The 27,084-nt window shown below is 31.8% G+C and overlaps 4 protein-coding genes across 9 annotated transcripts; 2 read left to right on the top strand and 2 right to left on the bottom strand.

The window, feature by feature from the left end:
* Positions 1-671: 671 nt before the first annotated feature.
* Positions 672-18,077, bottom strand: LOC111418155 (putative leucine-rich repeat-containing protein DDB_G0290503). 4 transcript variants are annotated; one of them, XM_023050633.2, is made up of 7 exons: positions 17,971-18,077; positions 12,779-12,910; positions 10,741-10,961; positions 10,136-10,514; positions 8,907-10,080; positions 4,960-7,873; positions 672-4,837 (listed from the first exon to the last, which is right to left on the bottom strand). In XM_023050633.2, exons 2-7 carry the CDS (start codon positions 12,902-12,904, stop codon positions 2,617-2,619), a joined length of 7,035 nt encoding a protein of 2,344 aa, XP_022906401.2. In that variant the 5' UTR covers positions 12,905-12,910; positions 17,971-18,077; the 3' UTR covers positions 672-2,616. The 4 variants fall into 4 exon arrangements, with proteins under 4 accessions (XP_022906401.2, XP_022906395.2, XP_022906388.2 ...); XM_023050627.2 differs by lacking the exon at positions 17,971-18,077 and adding an exon at positions 17,386-17,698; XM_023050620.2 differs by lacking the exon at positions 17,971-18,077 and adding an exon at positions 13,479-13,744.
* Positions 18,078-18,151: 74 nt separating this feature from the next.
* Positions 18,152-20,462, bottom strand: LOC111418197 (dynein light chain 1, cytoplasmic). 3 transcript variants are annotated; one of them, XM_023050684.2, is made up of 3 exons: positions 20,378-20,462; positions 19,238-19,370; positions 18,152-19,026 (listed from the first exon to the last, which is right to left on the bottom strand). In XM_023050684.2, the coding sequence occupies exons 2-3, from the start codon at positions 19,343-19,345 to the stop codon at positions 18,865-18,867; spliced, it is 270 nt and encodes an 89-aa protein (XP_022906452.1). In that variant the 5' UTR covers positions 19,346-19,370; positions 20,378-20,462; the 3' UTR covers positions 18,152-18,864. The 3 variants fall into 3 exon arrangements, with proteins under 3 accessions (XP_022906452.1, XP_071057246.1, XP_022906442.1); XM_071201145.1 differs by lacking the exon at positions 20,378-20,462 and adding an exon at positions 20,229-20,325; XM_023050674.2 differs by lacking the exon at positions 20,378-20,462 and adding an exon at positions 19,629-19,940.
* Positions 20,463-21,392: 930 nt separating this feature from the next.
* LOC111418185 (regulatory particle non-ATPase 9) lies at positions 21,393-22,774 on the top strand. The gene is made up of 3 exons (XM_023050665.2): positions 21,393-21,535; positions 21,594-21,707; positions 21,761-22,774. Exons 1-3 carry the CDS (start codon positions 21,420-21,422, stop codon positions 22,686-22,688), a joined length of 1,158 nt encoding a protein of 385 aa, XP_022906433.1. The 5' UTR covers positions 21,393-21,419; the 3' UTR covers positions 22,689-22,774.
* Positions 22,775-23,117: 343 nt separating this feature from the next.
* LOC111418175 (keratin-associated protein 16-1-like) lies at positions 23,118-26,074 on the top strand. Its single transcript, XM_023050653.2, has 5 exons — positions 23,118-23,465; positions 23,523-24,316; positions 24,659-24,921; positions 25,310-25,878; positions 25,934-26,074. Exons 1-5 carry the CDS (start codon positions 23,372-23,374, stop codon positions 25,999-26,001), a joined length of 1,788 nt encoding a protein of 595 aa, XP_022906421.1. The 5' UTR covers positions 23,118-23,371; the 3' UTR covers positions 26,002-26,074.
* The last annotated feature ends 1,010 nt before the right edge of the window (positions 26,075-27,084 follow it).

The raw sequence follows: 27,084 nt of genomic DNA, 5'->3' as shown, positions 1-27,084 counted from the left end.
ATTTAACGCTAAATTCTTGATTTAAAAATATTTTTTTAACAAAATATCTTTTTTGATTTAATCCACTTACCTTGTTCATAATTTCCTCAATATACCAATTCTCAGTTAAATATAGCCTTTTAAACCAATTAAATAAGACTTTTTCCTTAAAAAAACTTAAAATCAACGTTAATTTTGACAAGCACCTGCAATATTTGGATCTTAATCACCATGGTAACCAAGTCAAGTTGGATAACCTAAAAATAATAAAATGTTAAATCCATTTTTGTTATGAATTCTAACCAAATTTGTATTAATCGCATTCATAAAGAATTTGTTAATCCACTTACCTTAAATACCTTAAATATAGCCTTTGAAACCAATTAAGACTTTTTCCTTAAAAAAAACTTAAATAAATTCAACATTAATTTTGACAAGCACCTGCAATATTTGGATCTTAATCACCATGGTAACCGCCATGAAGTTGGTCAATATTCATATAATTATGAAGTTTTGATCCTAATTTGAACAATAAATTAATTTAACAAACTCAATTAATAAAATATAATTATTACCTTAATTCATGGATTAAAACTTGACCCTTCTCTTTGTTTATTTTTAAACGCTACTTTTAATTATGTTATTCGTCACTAGATGGAGCTTTAGTTTTATAAAATTAAATAATTATGAAATGATTTTAAAATACAATTTTTATTTATTAAAACTCGTGCCGAAAAATAAAATAATACAACCTCCATTCTCAATTTAAATCCTATTTTTTTTGTAACATTTTATCGGTTTTTCTTAATTCCTATTTTTTTTTCGTTAAAATCTAATTAAAATATTTAAAAAATTAAAAATATAATAACGGTTTTCGCAATTTTGGTTTTTCTTCTAGCTATTTATAAAAAACGTCATCACAACATTGAAAAAAAATAAAATAAAAACGCGTGTCATCACACTTGTAACGATTTATATTTTTCTTTTATTAGAAAAAGAAGGCACTCTCACAGTACTCGCAAACGTGTTTGTTAAAAAATAATAATAATCAAGAAAAAAATCCTACCTTTGTGTATAAATTGTGTAAATATATATTTTTAGTTTCTCTAAAATACCATTTGAGACATAACCTAAAAGCGCAAAATTTGTTGAATGACATTTAAAATTTCAATACTGCCAACTTCGAAACGTTGCATGGCACTATTTTGTTTGATATTATTTTAATACTGGAAAATGTGTCAACAATCTTTAAAAATTCTTTCAATAACATTTAATATAATTTTGTTGTATATTTTTGTACCTTGTTTTAATGGAAAGAGATTTATGGAATGGATTTGAATGCCTATTTCATTACGATGATTGATTAATTTTTTAACACACTGGAAAAAACTACATCGACACACCGCTTTCTTAGTAAATAAAACATTTTAAAAAACATTAACAAGCTGCCTGTTCACTTAAATACTAATTAAAATTTAAAAAAAATAATTAAAATCTTAAAAAATGAAGGAAGATAACCTCAAAAAATTTAAATAAGTCAACAAACCTACAAATTAATAATTCTTCTTCTATACAAGGAATGAATAAAGATTCGTAATTTTTTAACCTAATTATTCTTAATTAAACTTTTTCTTTCTTCAGGAACGTTTTTACTTGAATAAGTGGTCCCAAAAAAATTAATTCGTGAAAATTTAAATCTTATTCATAAAATTATATAGCAATAAACTTAATAATAATAATAACAAAAAATATATCATCTATATCACACAATAAAAAAAATAGTTCAGTATCAAGAAAGGTAGAATCTAAAAAAATTAAACGTCAACCCATGTGTCATATTCAGTCAGCTGTCAGTGTGATTTTTGTGTACTATTAGATAATAAAATTTTAATAAGTATTACAAAAGATTATTAATGATTCTAGTCCTACTAGATTTAATTGTTATTTAACACAGGATTGTTGTATATTTTAATTGAAGTAAATGTAAAACGTAGAACTAAACTAAACTTAGACCTAGAATCATTCAAGTTTAGCCCTTTTACGAGACAATTCTACGTTCTACGTTTAGTGTTGGTTTTAGTACAACTTTTAGTTCTAGTTAATTAAAATAATACTAGAACTACCACTAGACCTAAAACTTTCTAGTTCTAGGTCTAGTGTTAGTTCTAGTATTAATTGCTATTTCCACGCTAAATTCTTGTACATTTTAATTATTCTAAAACTTACACTAGAACCAGAAACATTTACGTTTTAAGAACGTTTTAACTTTACCTGATAGGACAGCCTATTCTTTTTTATGTCAAATCATCTAATTTACAAAATCACCAAAATCGTATTCACCAATGTCAAAGTTGACATTATTGAAACAAAATTGACGTTTCCAAAATTTAACTAAAAATAAAATTATTTTAATATTAATTGAATAGAATAAAATAAATTTCGTTTAAGGGAGGAATATAATTCTGTTAGATTCTACCATACTTGCTTTATATACAAAAAATCAAATAAGAGATCTATGGATAAATTTAAAAAAAAATTAGGTTATGCAACCAAATTAGCACGGCTGTAATTTGGGTAGCCTACTGTTTCAAATTAATTTCTTTGAATTATTAAATAAATTTAGTTTGTTTTTAATTTTTACCTTACTTTCAATATAATTGTCCTTTGATTCCGTTTAACCATCCGTTCTAAAACGTCCATTCGCGTCAATCGAACAAATGGGCCGCGATTTTTCACCTTTCCGAAATCACCATTTTCCACACCGTTTTTCTTTAGTTTTATCACCAATTTCGAAACGTCACCGTCACTTCCGGCACCATTTACGATCGAGTAATCATCGTACTTACAACGTTTCTCAAGTAACGTCAGATGAGATGAATCGGATAAAAAATTCGTATTAATTTCTTCTTCCGGATCGTTTAAATTTCGAAATCGTTTACGTTTACGCGATTTTATAACCTTTTTTGTGTTGATGTTTAATTTTTCTAGGTTGTTATCGATGTCATAACAAGATTTTTGTTCAATTTGACTTTCATTGATATTATTATTGATATTCTTATCGAAAGCTTTTAAAATTTGATCAAAATTACCTCTGGTTATTCGATTAATTAATAATTTGATTTTTTCTAAGCTATTTTGGTTCTTATAAGAATCTGGAGTTGCCGAATTTTCATTATTTATCAAAATTTTTTTATAAATTTGCATCAAAGCGTTTAATTTTGATAAATTTATCACATTTTTTTTCTTTGATTCATCTTCTTCATTAATTTTCGGCTTAATTTCATCAAAACTATCTTGAAAATCATGATTTTTATCCTTTTCTGTAATCAAATCTCCCTCTGTTGCAATTTCTTCATTAAACCGATGATGATCGTCACAATTTTCTTTGATTTCTATAATTTTAGGCGAATGCTCTTCACCATCTTCATCATTTTCATCAACTTTAATTGAATCAACCTCCCCGTTACTTATTTCAATCGTATTTTCGAAATCAGAAACATTTTCCATTATACTTTTCTGATCGTTTAAATCATAACTTGTTTCATTTCTCACCCCCAACCCAGAAATATCAATAATCTGGTGTATTTTCATCCTCTCATTAAAAAAAGGTTCGTTTTTATCAACTTTCGGACTCATTTTAATCACTTTCTCATCATCCTCATCATATAAAGTAGGTCTTTCAGGGTTCCTAAACAAACTTTCTTCATTAAACATTTTTTCCTCGTCGCTTTCTATCAAATTATTAACTATATTAACTTGATTGTTAAGGTTATAATTAAAATCGTCGAAATCTATGTTAACTGTAATCGCCTCATAACGTTTTGTGAGGTTATGAGTCAATTTCGGTTGCAAAAATCGGTTAATTCTGTAATTCCTTTGCTCGTAAATCGGGCGATTTGAAAATAAATCGTCGATTTTTTGTGAAATCTCCTCGCTCGTCGTTGAACGATTCGAACTGCGCGAAATTTTCGGCAAAAACTCTTCCAAAGAATTAATTTTTTCCTCCACAATAGATTTATCAACGAAATTAATTTTAGTCGAACACGTTTTAACTTCACTTTTAATTTCATCATCATCGGAATCAAAATTATTCCCGTTTATTATAATTGATTGATTTAAACTTGAATCATTTTGATAAGTTTGATCATTTTTATCTTCTTTATCATCCCCACAATTAATAACATCATCATTAACAACATCATTAAAAAAGTCATCGTTTTTCCGATGCAAATTCGGAGAAGACAAATTCTTTAAAACCGCCTTTTCAATCTCCTCTTGCATCTTAGCACTTTCAAAGTCTAAATCGATCGTTTTCGTTCTATAAAAATCGTTTGTGTATGTATCGAAATTTTCGTTAATAATGTTTTTCTTCCGTATCTTGTTGTACTCCTCAAGACTTAATCGACGCTTTTTCTCGCAATTCGAGCTCATATTAAGCGAATAAGAACGTTTTAACGGGTCCAAAAATCGCTTTTTCATCTCTTCCGATCCTTTTAAACACGATTTAATCGATTTTGTTTTTATATTTGGGGTAAAATTATTTTTGAGGTTAGGTTCGATTAAATCATTTTTTAAGTTAGGATTTATTTTTTCTACTGATAAATCAAATTGAACTTTCTTTTTTAACACATTTATAGCCGAATTTAGTTTTATTACCGATTTTTCTTCCTCATTTTCATTCTTAGTTTCATTAATTTCTTCTAATTGTTTTATTCGCTTAAATTTTTTCTGTTTTCCTTCCTCCACAAATTTTTCATGTTCAATATTTACCGGTTTTTTTGGGATTTTGTATTTATGCATTTTTTGTTTTAAATCTTCTTTTTTTGCGAATTTTTGCGTCGAATTTGATATAAATTCACTATAAAATAGAAAAAGAATTAAAATAAAACTTAACCTAAACAAATTTTTTTTGTTTACGCATGAAGTTAGTTACAAACTGTCAAATTACAATAAACAAATTAATAAATAAATAACTATTACCGTTCATTTCGTAAATTATTCCTTTTTCGTTTCGCTTTGATGAAGTTTTTCTTTTTAATTTTACACTCGGAAAGTTTTCGTTTGACATTTTCCTTCCTCTTATTATTATTTTTACCATCCAACATTAATTTTACTTTAAATTTGCGCTTCTTTCCCAACATTTTAGTATCAACAACATCTTTTATTGAATCTTGTACATTTTTATCTATTTCTCGATTCACATTCACCACCATTGGCTCCAAAATCGGCATTTTCTCTTCATCATCTTCAACACTCTCCGCCACTAAATTCTCTTTATTTTTATTAATAAAGCTTTCCTCCACAATCACATTTCCTTCACCTTTCTCATTTTCAGGTAACAGTTCCGGTGGAGGAATATTTTCATCATTAACATAATTTTTATTTACGTTTTGATCAATTATAATTAAATTATTATCAATAACCTCAGTATCAATTAATTTATTACCTTCAATTTCATTTTCAATCGTTTCTTCGACACTTTCAATTAATTGGTTTCCAATTTCAAATGATTCAACAATAACTTCATCAGAAACTAACCTAGAATTTTCATCAACACTTTCTTCATCAATTTCTTGGTTATTTTCAATCAAAACTTCGTTATTATAATCAATAAAATCAACATTTTCTATAATTTCATCACAATTTCCTTCAATCATACTTAATTCCTCCCCAATTTCTTGATATTTCACTTTGATATCTTGTTGTATTCCCCCTTCATCTTGTTTTTCTTCAATTTCTTCTTCTTTGTCTTTAATTTCTTGATATTCATCTTCAATTTCTTGATTTTCATCTCCAATATTTAAAATTTCTTCTTCAATTTCATTATTTTCTTGGTTATCCCGGTCGATTAATGTTTCATCATGACTAAGAGGCTCCTTTAAGTCATCATGATTATTTGTGATCACTCGAACATCACTTAAAGGTTTAACAAAAATGATTTTTTCACCAAATCCATTTTTTGTGACGTTAATTTCGATTAATTCTTTAAATATTTCTAAAATTACACTTTCCTCTTCCACATTTTCGCAAAATTTTTCTTCCAATTCATTAATCGGAAGAGATTTAGACTCAATTTCATTAAGGTTTTCTTCTAATTCATCACTTTTAGGTAATTCTTCGTTTAAATGATCATTTTTAAGCAAGTTTTCCTCATTTTCAATTGGATTACTTTGGATTTCTTTATTTTCAATTGGACTGCTTTGGATTTCCTCATATTCAATTGGATTACTTTCGATTTCCTCATTTTGAATTGGATTACTTTGGATTTCCTCATTTTCAATTGGATTACTTTGGATTTCCTCATTTTCAATTGGATTACTTTGGATTTCCTCATTTTCAATTGGATTACTTTGGATTTCCTCATATTCAATTGGATTACTTTGGATTTTCTCATTTTCAATTGGATTACTTTGGATATCCTCATTTTCAATGGGATTACCTTGGATTTCTTTATATTCGTCATCATTTTTAGTTAATTCTTTATCAATTTGATCATTTTCCGATGGCTTCTCATCAATATCATTATTTTTAAACAAGTTTTCTTCATTATTCTCCTCAATTCCTTTAGTTTTCTCTTTAAATTCTTCATTTTCATCAACATCGTCATTGAATTGAGATTGTAAATCATCGATTTTCTCATTAATTGTTTCTGACACATTCTCCTCAACATTATTATCATCACTTTTATCATTATCTTCATTAATTCCTTCATTTTCGGTTTTATTTTTGTCAAAATCGTTGATTAATTCGGTTTCTCCTACTGAAACAGAATAATTATTTTGATTATTGTTATTAATTTCGAGAATATTTCGAGAATTTAAATCGAAATCTTGCGATTCATCTATTTCACCGTCGAACTTCTCCTCAACGTTCTTAATTATAATCTTCGGAACATTATTCGTTTGGTAACATTTAAAATCCTCATTTTCCCTCTTCAACGTCATCATTTTCCTTATTACAATTTTATTTTCCGTCGAGTGTAATCTCGATTCGTATAAATCATCGTTTTGAGGGTACTTGACACAAAAATTCTTCCTTTTCTTGTTATTCTTTTTATTATTCTCCTTTAATTTACGTTTCTCGATCAATTTATCATCAATTTCATCTTCATTTTCACTCGATAATAAACTTTCCTCATCCACATTATCATTTTTAACATCCTCGTTAACATTTATTTTAATTTCTTCAATATTTTTGTTCTCTTCATCACTCGAAGAGCTTTCATCATCGCTCGAGTCATCACTTGACTCATTCGATGAAGAAAATGATTTTTTTTCTTCGCCTTTTTCAATAATTTCTTTATCGTTTAGGTTAAAGCGAACGTGTTTCTCGATTTCTTTATGATCCTCCAGTTTTAATGAATCCGAATCCACATCGTTTAATTTTAATAAAGAATGTTGGTGGTTATCGTTGCTTAACGTTGAGTTTTGATTATTTTGGAGGTTATGTTTCCTAATTGGATCGGTTATTCGAATGTGTCTCCGTTGAATACACAATTTCTCTCCGATTTGATCATTTTCTTCCCCATTTTTTAGTAAATCTTCTTTATCACTTTTTTCTTCCTCTTTTTGATTAATTTCAACATCTTTAATTAATTCCACCACTTTTTCTGTACTGTCCACTTCAAGAACTTTTTGTTCCTCTACAATCTCATTAATTTCCGTAATATTATTTTCTGTTTCAACGTTATCAATTAACTCTAAATCATTTTTTGGAGTTTTCTGTTCATCCTCATCAACAATTTTCTCTTCCACAACCTCAAAATTAGTTTTTTCAATTAAATTTGTTTCTATTTCCGATTCAAAATCTTTATTTTCGAGACAGTCCTCGTTGGGTTCATCGAAATCCTGATCATTATCGTTTTTCCCATCATCATTTTGTTCCAATTTATCATCTAAAAACATTTATGTATTAAATTTAATGTCATAATTTAATAATTTTTAGGTTAATTTAAGTTTTATTACCGTATTGAAAAAGTTATTCGTTTAAATATATTATTTTTAATTTTGTTTGTTTAAAACTGTTTAAATTTGTTAAAGTCTTTATACAAAACAATAATTTAGCGAGTTCAGGCTCAAAAGGAAAGTTAATATTACAGATTTCTACTTTAAATTCATTAACTGAGCTAAAGTCCCAAGATTGGAAATATTCGAGAAAAAATGGCGGTTTAACAGCTTGTCAGTGCATGTTACCACTTATTTACAAAAATAATGCCGTCTTGTTGCCTTTGGAGTTGCAAAAATAGCAGTAAGAAGGGCTTTCGACTCTTCAGAGTACCACGACAAAAAAAAGGAAAGGATATTTGGCGTAATTTTATCAACAGAACAACATAGTTTTAAATTTCCCGCTTCACTTTCGAGCCAAAATGGAGGCAAACCGCGGTACTTTGATACCAAGGTTTATATATAATAATATTAATATATAAACCTTGCTTTGATACAAGGTCCATTAAGTGAACATACTGTCACCAGTATAACCAATACTCAACGGACCTTGCTTTGATAATCTAGGGACTTTAAACTGAGAGAGAGCATAGCACCATCTAGCGGATGCCTTTCGAACTACTCAAAATTCCAAAACCATTTAAAATCTTATTTAATTCTTCACAAATCTGGATGAAACTATGTATTTGATGCATACACCTTTCTGTTTCAATTGTCCATTGGAGGTTTCAAGATTCTCCAACCACGAATGAAGTTTGAATTTTACAAATTTAAATCTAATTTTCAAGGTCAAAATCGTTCAAAATCATCCAGAATCAAATAAATTAGATGTAGCCAACACTGATTTTCCCGTTTTGGATGGTTTAGAAAGGAAATTAATAGTTTTAAGAAAATTATGAGCAACGAAAAATTAACTGTCAATTGAATTGAGGTTATGGTTCTCTCAGGTAAAACTTGTCTTGGAAACTTTATTACATCACTTACCTTTACTTTTATCGTAATCAACTTTATTTTCTCCGATTTCCTTTGAACTCAACATCTCTTGATCCATTTCAACATTTTTTAAGTTTTGCACAAATGCTTCATTCTTCTTTATTACAGAAAACTTATTTTCAACTTCATTTTTATCATTGTCTTCATTTCTATCATCTTCCAATTCATTAATTTTAGCCTTTTCATCTCCAATTTCAGTATTATTAGTTTCAAGATCCCCCTCATCATCTTGAATTAATATCGGTAACGATTTAGATGTTTTCACCTCTTCCGGAATATGTAAAACTGGATGTTGATCGAAATTGCGTTGTTTTAGTCTCGAATTAATCGCGATATCTTGAAGTAATTTGCAAGCGGGGGCATTCCCGGTTTGTTTCGCATCGGAAATAACAACGTTCGGGGGTAACTTCTCGATGGGTTGTAAATGAATATATTGATTGACGCTTTCCGATGGGATCTCCATCGTTTCTAAAACATAAAGTGTGTTATTTTCTTTATCTCCCGCGTTATTTTCTTGATCGTCCAAGAAGCTCTCTTCGTTCCAATTTTCTAAGTATGCTTTTAAACTTTTTCCGGAGTTGGAATCTTTTTGGGAGTTCTCTTCGTCGTCGTCGTCGACTTCAGGAATTATTTCGGGGATTTCTGGGTTGCTTTCTAGGTAATTTTTCGGCGGAAAATGGATTTTTGATTGATGGAAGTTTTGGTAATCAATTTGGGAGCAGTTTGGGAATCCGGGGGGGAATGGGGGTCTCTCGTAATTGCCTCGTTGCGGGATTTGCTCGAATGCCGCCGGGAATCGTAAATTTGGAACGTGATGGTTTTGGTATAATCGATAATTTTCTTGGAAGTTTCTTTGATACTGCACGGAACTTAAATTGTTCAAATTATAATTTAAATTCCTTTGTTGGTGATGATGGTTCCTTTGGTAAATCCTGTTCGATTGCCCTGCTTGGTGATTCGGGTACAATCGGTGATGGTGGTAATGATTCTCGCCGGATAAATAAACCGGAAATTGTTCCCTTAAATGTTGGTCGTTTATAATATCTTGAGCGATATCCGGAGCGATCTTGTTTAAATTCGAGAGGAAATCGTTACCTTGATAACTTCCACGTGGATATTGAGCCATTTTATTTGTGTAATTCTGATATTGTTGATGATGTTGCACCTAAAAGTATTTAAATAAATCAATAATATCTTTAAACATTTAATTTTTAACCTACTTGAGGCGGCATTTGCAAAGTATGATGGTTCGAAGCGGGATGATGATGCGGATGATGATACGGAGGAGCGTTCAATGGAAACTGCTGCTTATAAACACCACCATTATTCATCGGGCGCATTCCGAAATTATAATCGTAACTTGATTTTGCACACGACATATCTAAGTAAGATGCGCCGCTGCCCGCGGCGCTTCCATTTGTTGCGAGATTCCCCGGAACGTTTCCTATTACTCCCGGAGCTGCTTTTTCTTTCGACGATTTCGCTGACATCATATGCGAGGAGAGATGGTGGTGGTTTAAATCTAATCCTTGAACCATTGGGGGCTCAATTATTTCGGAATATTTAACGGGAGGTGGGGCGATTTGTTGAGGTTGCATCCTAAAAAATTTTTTTGAGGTTATGATTTTGTTTACGGTCTTTTAATAAATAAATAGCTAATTATTTAACATTTACACCTTTTTTAACTCATTTTTACGATATTTTTCAAATTATTTTTTCTTAAGTTGGTGACAAAAAAAATTTGATAAAATTTAGGTTGGCTCCAAATTTAATCTGTCATAATTTCATAATTTTTAGATTAACTCAATTTTTAAGTGTTATTTACCCAAAATCTGGAAAATGTTGATACCTAAACCCATCCCCATTCTGTTTTGGATAATAAGTATGCGGAGCGACGCGAGCTACTGGTCCTTGAATCTCTCCACCAGAAGAAGTTGATCCCGGTTCATTTCCCTGCAATTTATTTTCCAACCCGTTGGATTCCTTCCTGTAATTCCTGAGGATACTCGTCGTTGACGTGTTATTATTCGGTGGTGATTGCGCTGTCTAAAATAAAAGGTAAACAAACAATAAAAGATTTTTTCTTTATTATAAATCTTTATTTTTTTATTTATAAACAAAATCGGTTTTAATGCAAAAAAGATTTTAATCCAATTTCTTTCAGCGTCCATTTTTATCGGTCAATGAGAAAACTTTCTCTTATTTAATAATAAAAAGAGTTTAAAATTGGTGTTTTCGTTGTCGTTCGGATGAAAAGAGGCTATTAAAAAAAAAATAAGCCATTGAACACAATCGAAACGGCCCCATTGTAAAGAGTCAATAAAATTTTAAAAAAATCGTAACAAAAAAATAACTTTTTAACGATCTTTTTGTTACGTTAGCTTTGTTTTCGAGGATTACAAAGTTTGTATAAAGCGAAAGAGATTGATTGTAGGCGAGGTTTAAGGTAAAGTAATAATCTTTTAATTCATTTTTTTATTATTAAAATCCACCTACTTGATTTTTCTTTATTTTAAAAATTATATTCACTCGAATCGACTTTCTCAAATTCATCTAAATCATTATTTAGGCAATTTTTGACAGCTTCTTAAAATTTTGACATTGACAGTTACTATTTGACACAATGTCACACTCATTACTCAAACTCACATTAATCAATCATTGCTGTCTTCTTATTAATTTAGCGTATTATTAACGGTAGTATAAAGAGCTGTGGCAGTAGCTCAAGTATTACAAAGCTACAAAAAAACATTTCTCTTTAGTATTAACATTATTAGAATCCGAGGCATCTGTGCTGCCGAGGCAGTGACTCTAATAAATAAAATAATATCTAGATGTTTCTTATCCGTCTTTATATATTGTTACAAGCCGATGCACTGTTTTTTTTTATTATCAAACCAAAGAATAGACTTCTCTTGAGCATAAATTTATCATTACAGACCGAGGCAGCTATGCTGTCGCGGCAGTATTTTTTTTTATTATAAAACAAAAGAATAAATAGTAATAAAGTAAAAGTAGAGTAAGTAAAATAGCAGTTTTTATTCAGTATTAATATGTCATTACAAACCGAGGCAGTGGCTTTTTTATTGCAAAACAATAAGAGAAGGTTCTTTTTTAGTATTAGTTCTAAAGCTACTGCCTCAGTTTGTAATGACATATTAATATTGGAGAAAAACTTTTGCGTATTGCTATTTACATGAAGTAGTATGAAATAATGAAAAGAAACATTTAATGATGCTTGATTTAGTAGAGGCACTGCCGCGGCTTAAATAACACGTTCACGTCAAAAAAGTTCCTAAGCTATATTAAAATCATTCACTTCTTTCTTGTACTTTCATCGCTTTCCATAACCATTCTTCTCTTAATAATTATCGTCCATAAATTAATTTTTTCCATTGATTTATGTTTAATTTTTTTCATTTGACATTTTGAGGTTAGGTTATATTAAGTATAAAAAATGGCTACCAAAAACAGCTGTAACCATGACAACAACGTCACGATTTAGATCAAAATTCAAAAATTGGTTCGTTAATTATTATTTTCCAGTTATTTCTGAGTATGACAACAAACATGCGGTTTGCGCACTCTCAATAAACCTTTTTTAGTCTTCAAAACCGTATTATGAATTATAAATAAGAATCGATCGCGCATTTTGTCAGTTAGAATGTGGAACGTCCAGGATCGATTTTACTTTCTACGGTTTCCTCGGTGAACTTCCAACGACGACGACAGTTTTGTCGATAACACACGTACACATAGACACTCACTTAGCACACACACACACTCAACTAAAACAGTATTAGATAATTAATGCATCAACATTTAACAACGATCATGTAAAATTAAATTAATTAAAAATATACCTGTTGTTGTTGATTAGTTGAAATAACCCCATCTCCGCCACTGTGCTGTTGTTGTCCGTATTGTAAAGTATTGGAATGAGTCGTTCCGGAAGTTCCTTGTACATTTTGCAACCCGGCATACTGCATTAGGCACTAAAAAAATAAATTAGAGGTTATTTCAAATTTTGACACTTAAATGTCAAATTTGACAGTTCATAATGAACGTATTTAAATATTTAAAAAAAAGTATTTATCTCGTTTAAAAATCATTGACCTTGAATTTTGAACCAAAAAAATCCAACAAAACGAGGTCAAAACATCATTATAAATAAATTAAGAGAAAAAAAGTACGTTTTCATTCGTTTTATTTTCAAAACTACCTTTTTCGGTGTTTTCCTTGCCGCGAATACATTAAAATAAAATGCGTTTTACCGGTTTGCGTTCGAGTATTCACATAAATTCGGATACGTTCAACTCGAAAAGATTTAATTAAGTACAAAAAAGCTTTTTTTTAATGATAATGAAGTAACAACGCAAGGTTACGAATTCGAACCAGTTTTCTTTATTTATAAAAACGGCGTGCAACGTACCGAACATAAAATAGATAAGAAATTTGCAACAATATATAATTCAAAGAAAAAAACATGTTAAGATAACGAAAAACCGATTTAACAACACCTAACCTAAAAAGAAATACAAACTGTCAAAAAAAATTTCTTACGTGCGACTTTAACTCCCTCTACACGGTTTTTAAGTCATTTAAAATTGGCCCATTCAGCGAAATAAATTGGTACACAAAATAAAAAGTGTTTCGTAAAAACATTCGTTTTCAATGATATTTCGAGACGTATCGATAAATGAAACGCGCGACCGACGCGGTTAAAACAGATTAAGGTTAACGCTTGGTATTTTTGTTGTTATTGTTGTTGTACACGTTATCGCAGTTACGTTATCGCGGAAGGACGGTTCGAGACGCACTGACAACTAATTTTCGAATGACATAAAACGCGATGATTTTAACGTTTGGTGGCGCCACCAAAAAGTTTTCTTTCAACATAATAGGTTCGTTCCAACCGCACAAATTTGACTCGTCGTGTACGCGTACACGACTAGTACAGGACTTTTTTCTGCGCATGTTCGTCCGTGGACACGTTCGTGTACGCGTTACATTTCGTCAACGCTGTTGGAACGGTTTAAAATGTCTATGTACGTTTTATATCCAACCCTGCCGATAGTTAGCGCTGCAACCACAATTTACCATTTCAAACGAAATTCATTTACTCATTTTTTTAACAATAATGAACTAAAGTAGCATTAATTAGAAATGTAAAAGAACGTAATAACACTTACTAGCAAAATGAAATAAAAATATGCATGTTTTTACACTTTTTTGATTAATTTGTCTATGAAACTTATCATAAAACATACATATAAAATAAAAGTTCTTAAAAATTTGTTAAACAAAACAGCAGAAACATGTAAAAGAGTAGAGAATAATCCAAATCCAGATGTACAGGGTCTGTCACGACGACCTGAGTCTTTATATGTATATGGCAAACTACTGGCACAATTTTTGTGAAAATTTGCATACGGGTTTACCCGAAGTGGTCGTTTCAGCTAAAATATTTTGAGATTTCTCCAACTTGCGGTTATACCGGAAATGGACCCCAACTTCGTTATTTTAACAATTTTTATTGAATTTTAATACAATTTGATAAAGTCATCATACGTCTAGAGTGCACCATTTTTCAATTATTTCAGTCATTTCGAAAATTTGGGCAGATACTACCCTTCACAATAAAAATAATTTTTCGAAATTACACTTGAGTCCGGCCAAATATTCCCAAAGTTTGCACAGAGACGACCCATAGCTTACATAATACTTGAAAAGCAACCCCCAAATTAGGGTTGCCATTTAAAAAAATGAAGTTTTCGACTTTTCGAGATAGGGAAATTCGGGGAAAATTTCTGACCAATCTGTATAATTTTTTAAAAAACTTTTCAAGGGTTATGTAAACTATAGGTCTTCTCTGTGCAAACCCTGAGAATATTTGGCCGGACTCGAGTGTAATTTCGAAAAATTACTTTTATTGTGAAGGGTTGCATCTGCCATAATCTTCGAAAAAACTGAAATAATCCATAAATGGTGCACTCTAGACATATGATGACTTATATCGAATTATATTAAAATTTAGTGGGGATCTCGAAAATTCAATAAAAATTGGTACATTCCATTTAAAATAACGAAGTTGGGGTCCATTTCCGGTATAACCGGAAGTTGGAGAACACTGAAAATATTTTATCTGAAACGAGCACCTCGGATAAACGCTATATGCAAATTTTCAGAGAAATAGTGCCAGTAGTTTGCCACATAGATATAGACTCAGCTCGTCGTGACAGACCCGCTTGATCGTAAAGATACCCGTAAGAGATACAAACAGACCGGCTGCACAATCGGAAATGAGTTATGTGCTGTTATGCGCAAGCGCTAAAGAACGTGACAAACCGTACATCGTCGAAACCAGGTACGCATTTGACTTGTCGCGGACGCGTACATGAACGCGTCCGACGGTCGTTGGAACTCATGACAACTTGTCGCCGACCAGTCCGCGGCACGTCCACGGGTCGGATGGAACAGCACTTTTCAACTGCGCAGGCTGGTGACTGTCAATTGGCAGTCAAAAGTGCGGTTGGAACGAACCTTTTATTTTAAATTAACTTAATAAATTAATAAAGAATTCGATTTTAATCAACAAATTAATTAAGATTTTAATTTTTATTAAATTAATTTTAAAATTTAAATTCGGTAACTAACTTCATTTTATTTAAGCGGTATAAAAATCGTGATTTGAACTTTTAGGTGATACCAACTCTTTTTTTAATTACAAATTAATTAAAAACATTTTTTTAATTAATTAATGGTGAGTTTTCGAATTAGATCATAAGAAAGGACCATCAATTTAAAATAAAAATGTTACTTTATCAATACAAAAAAAGAAAAATACAAAAAACACAATAATTACTATAACTACGAGTAATTATAACGAAAATATTCACTAACGACTTTTAACGAAGGTAAAATTTAAACGGATCTTGTACAAAATAAGTTTAAAAGTTCAAAGCACCCGCAATAAACCGTCTTAAGTCCCACTATGTAAACACGGCTTTACCTTAACGAGACGCTAATTTTTAGCCGTACCTGCAACGAAATTGTTCATCAAACATCACACTCGCTTTGTGTAACTGTAAAATAATTTTATTTTCAACCAAAACGATAAATAATAAAATTAAAACCAATTACATTTAAAAGGTGAGGTTATGTTGATCAAAACTTCTCTGATTAATTTGAAGAAAAATGTTTTTGTAGAATCCAAAATCAAAATAAAAAGATTGGGCGTTTATAAACGTATTTTGAAGATTTTTTGGTTCAATTACATTCTCTTTTTTGTTAAATTTCACAAATTTAAGGACAATCAAGTGACGTTTTTGAAACGTCAAAAATATAATTTAATTTAGGTGGTTGCCGCTAGATGGGGCGAAGAACTGTCTATTTAAATTATAAAAAAATATATAATTATTTAAACTAAATAAATTAGTTTAATAAAATAAATTAAAAATTAATCGAGAAAAAAAATCGGAATCTAATGATACCACAAGCTTGATTTTAAAGTATTTCCGAATAAATCGAGTATTTTTATTTAAATTTATGAATAAAAATCAAACTTACTGCGTCCTTGTTTTAATAAATCCTCCGATTTTTCAATATTTAACCAAACCTTTTAAATCGACGCGATAAAAAGTGAGGTTATGTTGATGAAAACTTCACTAAATCATTTGAAGAAAAATCTTTTCGTGGGGTATGAATCATTTTAAATAAAAAGATAAACGAGAATACGTTTATAAACGTATTTTGATGGATTTTTAGGTTCAATAACACTTTTTTTTTTAATATTTCAAAAAATTTGAAATGAAAGGTTGACGTTTAAGTGTCAAAAACGTAATAAGGGTGACCACCGCTAGATGGGGTGAAAATAAAATAAATTAATATTATAAGTAAATCTAATTTTTATTTGTTAATTAATATTAAACAATATTGGAGTTTTTTATAAGTTAAAAAGTAGAATGTGGATTTTTTTATATAACTTGCTTTTTTTACGGTATGTTTAACACCGACCGGAAATCATGATTGTGCACCAAAAATAAAAAATTGTTGACTTAGCACCGTTTCCTGTGCTCATCTATGTCACAAAACTTTGTGTTTTCACAAAGAAACCGCTAAATATACATAAAAAGTTAATCAAATTTTGACAGATATATCTAACCTCACTTTTACAAAATTATTTCCCCATAAAAATGATTTCGAAACGAATTTAACAAAAACAACCTGTTGCGTGTCTAGAATCGAAGCAAAACCGATTTTTAAACATTACCTGGCGACGTTGTCACATTTTCAAGGTAAATCCCGCTTTAGAGGGGAAAAAATAGTTAATAAATATTTTTTTAATCTCAGAATATTCTATATAATTTACGACGATAAATAAGACAAGAAGAAGACCTTAAACATGACGTAACACGTCACAAATCGATAAGCAAACCGATAAAAAGACAAATAAATTAAAAAACTCAACCTTTTTGGTCAATTTGTTGTTGTTGCGTCGCAGTTGAGGTTATGTTATCTCAACTACCACTAAATAACCACAAATCAATTTTAAATCACTTTTAAACCACTTTAAAAGGAGGGTTTTATTTTAAAACTCCATGATGTTTACACGTTTCGACACAACACAGCGAAAACGTTCGCGGAGGACACTTAATCGATTACATGTAAGGCACAAAATCGGCGATTTTGATTAAAAGAGAGTTATTTTTTTACCGAGACGTTTACTCGTTATAAGCGGCCCCACGAACTAAGAAAAGTAAACGTCACGCTGATAACGATACTTATAAAACGGCGTTTTGGATAGCGATTAAAAAATAAAAAGTGGGTAGGCAACTTATTTTACAATGTCAAATCAAAAATTTATTAATTAATATTAAATTAAATCTAACAATAAATTAATTATTAAATTAAAACAGTCATTTAATTTATTTGGTGAAATTGAAAGATTAATAAAAATAATTTAATTTTGAGGTTGTCACATTTTTTTTTTTGTGTTTTAAGTTGATTTAAACAAATTATTACTAATTTAATCTTATTATCGTTTAATTCTTACCTTTCATTGCAAATCCCATAATAATCCAGCAATTTCGGCACAAATCTAAACGAAATTAAGCAACACCACATAACCTACATAAATAATTTGACGTTTGTTTGTATGCAACCAATTCAACATCTTTTTTTTAATTTTTGAGGTTATGGTTTCTTAATAATAAATTGGGATAAAAAAGCATTAATATATAACCATATATTTATTATTAATACATTAATATAGGAAAGAATAAAAGATCAACAAACGGAAACATCATCCATCATAATCGCGATTAAAAAATAAATTCATCTTAATTATTTATCAATATAATCATTTTTTTAATTAAAACAGAATAAGAAGACGATCACCATCAAAATCGTCGGTGTTGTAAAGAACAGCGAAGACCGATTAAAGCTGAGAAAGGTGCGTGAAGGTGTATTACCATGTATTAAGTGTATTACGGACCACAAAAGAAGGGGGCCCAACGATGGCAGTTTACAGCATCACTTCTAATAACGAGTAGACGCCCAATTTATTTATTTCCGACTACTTTAATACCAAAAAAAGAAACTCGTAATCAAAAACTCAACTTTATTTTATTTTAGCGAAACTAAAAATTTATCCTAAGAAAAAAGAACCGTCTTTTATATCTTTCATGTTTATTCCGCATCGTCCGATCATCAAATCAATGGATTTGAGTGAGAATATTTTTTTAATGTTGAGGTTGGTACTGAGCAAGTTAGTTTTTTTAAATTAAATTATTTTTTTTAATAGAGTGAGGGCCGAAAATGGTTCATCGGAATCTCGCGTCCGGAAATACCACGGAGGAATCGGTGTGGGGGAACATGGGGTGACGGTTGCGGTGGCTCTTCTTTTATTATCGCGACACTATATAGAAAATGAGTGGAGAGGGGGCTCTTAGCCGCTCTTAAAGAGCAAAATGGCCACCTGTCCCAGGTAGAAATAGATAAAGTGGCGTGTCTCGTGGGTTACGTACGACCCAAAATTACGCCCCACAATGCAATGCCATGTCGGATTGTACTTCTTATCAAATTCTTTCTTTATGTACGCCGCAATATCCTACAAACAAAACAAGTATTAAAACATTTTTAAGGATCAATATGAGATATTTTTAAAGCGTTTAATCAATATTTAGTTTACGATTGCATGTCGCCCTGATATAACTCACAAAAAGTTTTCCCTAATAAATCATTACGCTAATTGTGTGGTTGAATGTGTTAAACAATTAAGGTAACGTGATAATAAAGCCATAAATTAAACAAGTACTTACTTTTTCTATGTTATATTTCTCAATCGCTTGAGTAGCACAATCAACAGCATCTTGTTGCATATCTTCGCTCATATCGGCATTCTTAATAACTGCTTTGCGGTCCGTCATTTTGTGTTCGTTTGTCCTCGAAGACCTAAATCATAAAAAAATCAAAATTAATTTTAAAAAAATATAGGTTATGTTACGTTTTTCTCAAATTTTTAACCCGAATTTTCGCGTGGGCGACCACTTCCCCCATAACATGAAATCGCATTAATATAAACCCCCATATCGATAATTTTTTTTTTGAGGTTATATTTGAAAAATGAGGGTTTGTTTTATCAATACCTTGTCAAACGTCAAATTAGAAAGGGGGCGAAATGAAATTGAATTTTTTTTTTTGTCTACTTACGAGAAATTTAAATGGGTTCAAATCGGTTTGAAGATCTTCCGGATGAGAAAAAGCGGAAAGGTTTTCTTTTTTTGTGGTTGAAATTGGTTGAAGGTGTTGTTCAAAAAAAACGTGTCGCCGAAAAAAAAAACAACTGAGGGGTTGGTTTTTGTCCTTGTTGCTGTTTTATTTTCCGGGGCTCTGTTGATTATTTTAAAAACGAGCGATTTGTCGAAGAAAACGCGGTTATTATCCGGAAACCGTGAAAATTGTCAAGATTTTCCCCAACGCCGACTTGAAACAACACCGTCTCGAAATACGGAGATATCGCGAATGCGACGACGACGAAAATACTCGAACGCTATTGGTCGATTTCTAGGGGGTTTCTGGCAGGAGGTTTCTGGCAAAATAACCGTACGTCTACATATGAATTTAACTGTTTTGAATTTTAATTTTAATTTGATTCAAATTTAATCTAAGAATTGTTTATAATAATAATAATAATGTTTATATTAAAATTAAAATTCATGCAGAAATAATTTCGTGCAAAAATTAAAATAATTTTTTTTTTTAATTTGGTAATAGTTTTTAGTTTACACAAAAAAAAATTGTGAAAATTACCAACGTATTTTTAACCTAAAGCTGTCCGTGAACGTCGCATCCACGCTCGCGGACATCGAACAGAAAATGCGTGCGTTTTTGAATTTGTTGGCAGCGTGAATTATTGTGGGGGTACTTTTTGATGGGGCGACGAACCACCCATTTTTTACCTGATGTTGGGCCCCTCAATTCGACCTCTCTCCGACCAAGTCTTCGCAAAAAAAAACCAAGTTCGGCCCCGCTGTTTGTGACGGACACACCATCAAAACTCCTACTCGTTACGTTACCAACCGTGCTACGTTTTATAAATAATTTCCAACCCCGTTTTCCGGCGGGGGTTGAATCAATAATTTTCATACGGCGACATCTAACGGAAAATACAGGTAAAATTTAACTTTTTTTTAATCAAAAATATTACATTAACTTAATATTTACATTATTTATTGTATTTAACCCGTAAAAATAAATAAGAAATTAACTTTTTTAAATTTTACAATTTAAAACGTAAATAGGCAACCAACATGACAAGTAACTTTTTTTTAGATTATTTAACCTAAAAAATTGTTAAGTTAACTTTTGGAATTAAATCCTTTTTAAACGAATAATCTTTATTAATCTTAAGCAACGATTAAGAATAAGATATATAACAAAATAAGTTTATTTGGATGCAAAAATAATAAACTAAACCCGAATATTTCTAGGTCCAGGTTTAGTTTTAGTTCAATTAAACTATGCAACATAGTGATTCTATTTGGTCTTCCCTATGCTATCTCCTACCCATATTCCCATTGGGTTGCATTTCTTTTTTCAATGTTTTAGGGTTGAGTGGATATAGATCTTACACCAATATCCATTTGTAATAAGGGAATTACATCATTATTTTACTGGAAAAATTATGTAATTAATGTTAATTAAACTAAATTAATTAGAAATAACAACATTAATCGATTCGATGAATTTCTTAGGGTAAAACTTAGGTTAAATTTGTTTATAATTTATTTATTTTCGTGCATTATTATTTTCCCCAATTCCTAATTTGTTTATTTAAAATTAAACCACTTATTTATACTTCACATGACTTTATAAATTAATTAATTAAAATCCTATTTATAAATAAATAAAATTAAATGAAAAGATTTAGTTATTTTTTTTATAAAGTTACCAACACTGAAAATCACCAAACAAAATTTTATTTGTCATTATTTCTATAAAATGGCGGCCGTTGTTGTTCAACCAAATGTAAGCGATTATTTATCGAAAAAGCAGAAAGAAAGTGCCAAAGATTTAGCGTCAGAATGGAGCCAAATGGAGGAATTACATAACAAAAAGTAATTTAACCTTCCTTTAAAACAATAATAAAAGTGTCAAATCATGAAAAATTTTTAGGTTATGGCATCAACTCACTTTGAAACTTTTGGAGTTTGTGAAAAGTCCCTCTCTTCAAACGGGGGATAATCTAATTCAACTTTACAACAATTTCATTTCAACCTTTGAGAATAAGTAAGATATACAATGAAAAGAAAATTTAAATAAATTAATTTTTTTTGTATTAGAATCAATCCGTTATCATTGGTCGAAATCTCCGCCTTCATAGTAGAACAATTCAAAGACAAAAAAGAGGCCGTAGCGTTCTTAGAAAAGCTCCAAATCAAAGTTAAAGCAAATTCCGATGCTGAAAGTTTGTGTAAAGTTCTCGCCGGTCAAATCTATTTGGAAAAATTAAATGATTTAGATGCAACAAAAAAAATAATCGAGGAAGTTGAAATTACCTTAGATAACGCCGATGGAGTTACAGCCGTTCACGGAAGATACTATTTATTAGCATCGCAATATTATCGAATTTTAGGGGATCACGCCCAATATTATCGAACAGCCCTCCGATACTTAGGTTGCATCGAATTGGATACATTAACTGTTGAAATTCAACAACAACACGCTTTTTATTTAGGGTTAGCAGCCCTTTTAGGCGAAGGAGTTTACAATCTAGGCGAGTTATTAGCCCATGCGGTACTCGAAACTTTAAAACGTACCGAAAACGCTTGGCTTGTCGATTTATTATACGCCTTTAATTCCGGAAACATAAACAAATTCGAAGCTATGCGCCCCCAATGGTCGAAAATAGCCGATTTGTCCGCGCAAGAATTATTTTTGCGCCAAAAAATATCGTTGTTGTGTTTGATGGAGATGACTTTTAAGAGACCCTCGCATGATCGCCAATTAACGTTTCAAGAGATTTCGATGGAAACAAAACTACCAATTCAAGAAATTGAGTTGTTGGTGATGAAGGCGTTGTCGCAGGGTTTGGTTAAAGGGGCGATTGATCAAGTTTCCAGCACTGTGAATATGACTTGGGTGCAACCAAGGGTTTTAGATCGCGTTCAAATTGCGAGTATGGTCGAACGGCTTAACGAGTGGTGTAAACATGTTGGTACGATGGAGAATTTATTGGAAGAGAAAGCTTCTGAGATACTTACGCTTTAATTTGCTGATAATGTGTAATTTTGTCGATTTATTATATTTAAATGTAATTAAAATAAAGAGTTTTGATTAAAAAGTTTGCATAACCAGTTGAAGTAATTATATATTTTTAAGAAACCCTATATGTAACGCCATCTAGTGGTTTTGAATGAACAACGCGTGTGGCTATGTTCGGATCGTATACATGCTGCCATTAATAAGTTTAGTTAAAACAACGTTTTCGAACATATTTCGTGTTGTAGTTTAATACTGTTTAGTTAAAATAAGAAAGTTTTTTATTTTTTCTTCTTTGTTTTACTGGAACTTCTAACATAGCCTACAAAAGAAACGTCAATTGAGTAGTTAGGGTGAACTTTTCAATCATAGATGGCGTTAGTAAGATTTTAAAGAAATTAATTTAAAAGTTTTTTTCGATCAAATTATCTTAAATCACGATTTTAAAAGTGTCAAAGTAATTCAAAAGCGTCAAAATTTAATGTGTATAAATTCTTTTTCTCAAAGAAGATCCTAATCGTTATTAATATCGACGATAATCTCAAATTTCGGCCGAGTTCCATTTATTTCTTTTCATTTTCCTGTCATATTACATTTATTATTAATTTACCGACACAAAGAAAATAACAATTAATACGGCCGTAAAGGAGTAGAAGCAGAGCGGCGAGTTTCTTTTTAGATGGACATGTAAAATGAGTTGTTGTGGCCGTTGTGGCAGAGAGGTTCATTGTTCCGACCAAAAAATCGCCCTGGGAAAAGCCTGGCACACATTCTGTTTCAGTTGCTGTAAGTTAATAACATTCAATGGAACTCAATGTGTTAATCTTTCTTGTTTTGTTTCAGATAAGTGCAGAAAATTATTGGATAAGTGTAGTGTGTACACGTTACAAGGAGAGCTATTCTGTTGCGCTTGCTACCAAGCGTGCATCTGCAATCCGTGCTTCATTCAAGAGTTGCAGTGCAGACAAACGTGTTGTGGCCCTTGCAAACCCTGCTTGCCTTGTTGCGTACCTTGGACGCCCCCTTGCAAACCTTGCAATCCTTGCGAACCTTGCAGACCTTGCAATCCTTGTGATCCCTGCAAACCTTGTAACCCTTGTGATCCCTGCAAACCTTGTAACCCTTGTGATCCCTGCAAACCTTGTAACCCTTGCGATCCTTGTAATCCCTGCAAACCTTGCAAGCCTTGTAAACCTTGCAATCCTTGCAATCCTTGTAATCCCTGTAATCCTTGTAATCCCTGTGATCCTTGTAATCCTTGTAATCCTTGTGACCCTTGTAATCCTTGCAATCCTTGTAATCCTTGTAATCCTTGTAATCCTTGCAATCCTTGTAACCCTTGTAAACCGTGTAATCCGTGTAATCCTTGTTGCGCTCCAACTTGCATTAGAATCGTTCCTTGCAGTCCAAAAGCACCTTATCGAAAACGTTGCGGAACATCTTGCGGACCTTGCCGCCCTTGCAATCCGTGCGATCCTTGTAACCCTTGTACGAGTCCGGTTCCTTGCGTGCCTTGCAGAAATCCTTGTTGCAGCTGTTGCGGGAAAAAAATTTGCGAATATCTCTGTCCGACCGATAATTACTGCTTAAGAAGATCCTGCCCGCCACCGAAGTGTGCCCCGAAAACACTTTGCCTGGTAAGTTGAGTAACAAAAATAATTTTTCTATCTCTTCCCCCACCACCCCCCTAAATTCTTAAATTCTTGTTGGAATGAATTCACAGGATGATTGCGAAATACCAACGTTAATGACGCCGTGTCCTCCTTGCGTGAATCCGTGCCCGCCATGCAGACCATGCTCACCGTTCGGCGAAGACCGAGGATCTTGTGGAAAATGAGTTAAAAAATAAAAAATTTTATGAAAAAAATCGGAAAAATTTGTTGAAGAAAGTGATACAAAAAAATTGAGGTGGAAAGGGGAAAGAGATAGAGAGATTAAAATTGATTAAAAAAAACCGCACAAAATGGATTGTTTTGTAGGCGTTGAAACGATCATTATCTTCGTATTCGAGCTCGTTATCTTCGGCGTCTTTATCGTCGACCAAGTCTTCGAGATTGTTGGTTACGATTAGTCAGGTTACGATGCCTAGGTGCAGATCTTGCAGCCCGAAAATACATTGTGGGCCACCTCCGGTGGTTCCCCCTGGATGTTGTCCACAACAACCTGGGTCAACTTGCGCGGCGCCATCTCCAAGAGAAACTACGAATTATTATAATCGACATCATGATAAAATTATTGAAGAGTAAGTTGTTTTTAATAACCCACTTGTTTCTCGTTAATTAATTAATTTGACAAACACCAATAACTTTTTTCAATTTTATTGGATATTTGGAACACTTTCAAGAAACATAAAAATTAATTTTTTCAATTCTGTCATTCTCGTAGAGTGTTCTAAAGATGTTTTTAATCGATTAGAACCTTTTTGACAAACACCTATTCAACTTCTTGAGATTTTTGAAACATTTTCATGCGCGGCGCCATCTCCTAGGGAGACTACAAATGATTATAATCGACATCACAAATAACCCACTTGATTCTCATCAATTAATTGTCATTGTCAAAATTCTAATCACAAAAAATCAAAAAAAAATTTGCAGTAACTAAATTAAATCTTCCAAAAACTTTTTCAGCGGCTGTAAAGGATCTTGTTATTGTCCAGAAAACTGTTGTTGTCCCCATAAAGGAATCCGAGGTAGATTCGCTTGCCCGACATCGTGCGATCCCTGCGCCAAAGTGGATTGTTGTCCGGGAAAGTGTTGCGGCGGCCCGCGGCGGGGTTGCTGTCCATCGCCACCGAGGTGTTGTCCCCCGGCGAAATGTTGTCCGCCGCCGTGTTCACCTTGCTCCACCCCTTATTGTCCCCCGACACGAAGACCGATTTGTTATCCACCGGTGAAATGTTGTGAGCCGAATCCGTGCGAAAGGATTTGTTATTACCCGTGCCAACCGCCGTGCGCCCCTAAATATTGCACGTGTGGTACCCCAAATCCCTGCGATTGCGATTTAAACATTAAACGGCGACAAGTCGAGGTTGATAGAGCACCGTGTTGCCGAAGATGTGGAAGGAAAGTTTACGCCGCGGAAAAGATTATGGCTTCCGGTGGAGCGTTTCATACGTGTTGCTTCTCGTGTTATTGCTGTCACAAGCCGCTTGAGGTGACTAGTGTCTATGAGAATCAAGGAGAAATTTATTGTAAACGTAAGTCTTCTCATTCATTGTTATTAATTTTTAATCATTTCTTCATTTTTCTTAGATTGTTACTCAAAATACTTCGGATTAACTGGTTACGGATATGGAATGACTCTTCAGTCGCCGTTGTAAGGTTGTAAAGTTGGGTGGAGATTTGAAAATGTATTTAAAAAAAATATATTAAGGAATAAAATGTATCAGCAAACCTTTGTTATCTGTTTTATATAAAACATAATTGCGAAAAAGTTAAAAAAAAGCTTGATAGAGAGAGGAGAAATAGGGGGTTGATGTCGGTGCACGAAACGAGAGATATTAAATCGCCGGCAGATGGCGTCAGCCGGCGCCGAGGTTCTTTTATGACATATTACTTTATTACTATAATAGAGGGAACATTGAATTATTAATATAAGATTACGGAGGTCGCGGCTGCCGTTTCGGACATCCAAACCCCCTTTACTTTATTATATTAACCCCCCACCTAAAGCCATCACGATCATCCTTCCATTCAATATATATATATATATATAAATCCACAATGTGATATGGAGGTGTTTTTGATGCGCAATTTCACGAAATAATTTGGCGAAACCCGATTTATTACATTTTATTGTAATCGACACGCGCCCCCTTCTTTTATCTCCTTTATTTTTTTTTTCATTTCGGTTTTAATTCTAACCCCTTCCGGTCACGGATATAATAAATGTATAAATCCGGTTAGTTCCGGTGTAACATCCTATTCATTCGATTTTAAATAATCTCGTACAGTTGGATCAAAAAATTATTTTATTTGATTCTTTTGGTCTTATTAAGTAAGCTTTAATCGATTAGAATCTTTCTGACAAACATCAGTAAACTTTTTTAACTTTCTGAGATCGTTGAAACATTTTCAAAAAATACCAAAATCAATCTTTTTAGTTCTGTCATCCTCATTGAGTGTCCTAAAGATGTTTTTAATCGATTAGAACCTTTTTGACATACACCAATAAGCCTTTTCAACTTCCTAGGATCTTTGTAACACTTTCAAAAACTATCAAAATTATATTCTTCAATTCTCATATCTTCTATAAGTGTTCTAATGATGTCTTTAATGGATTAGAACCTTTTTGACAAACACTAATAAGCTTTTTCTACTTCTTAGGATTTTGGAGACACTTTCAAAGAAAATCAAAATCATTTTCTTCAACTCTTACATCTTCTATAAGTATTCCAATGATG

This window comes from Onthophagus taurus, unplaced genomic scaffold, assembly GCF_036711975.1.
Source record: "Onthophagus taurus isolate NC unplaced genomic scaffold, IU_Otau_3.0 ScKx7SY_16, whole genome shotgun sequence".
Classification (NCBI taxonomy): domain Eukaryota; kingdom Metazoa; phylum Arthropoda; class Insecta; order Coleoptera; family Scarabaeidae; genus Onthophagus; species Onthophagus taurus.
This window is presented reverse-complemented; position numbering and strand designations above follow the sequence as displayed.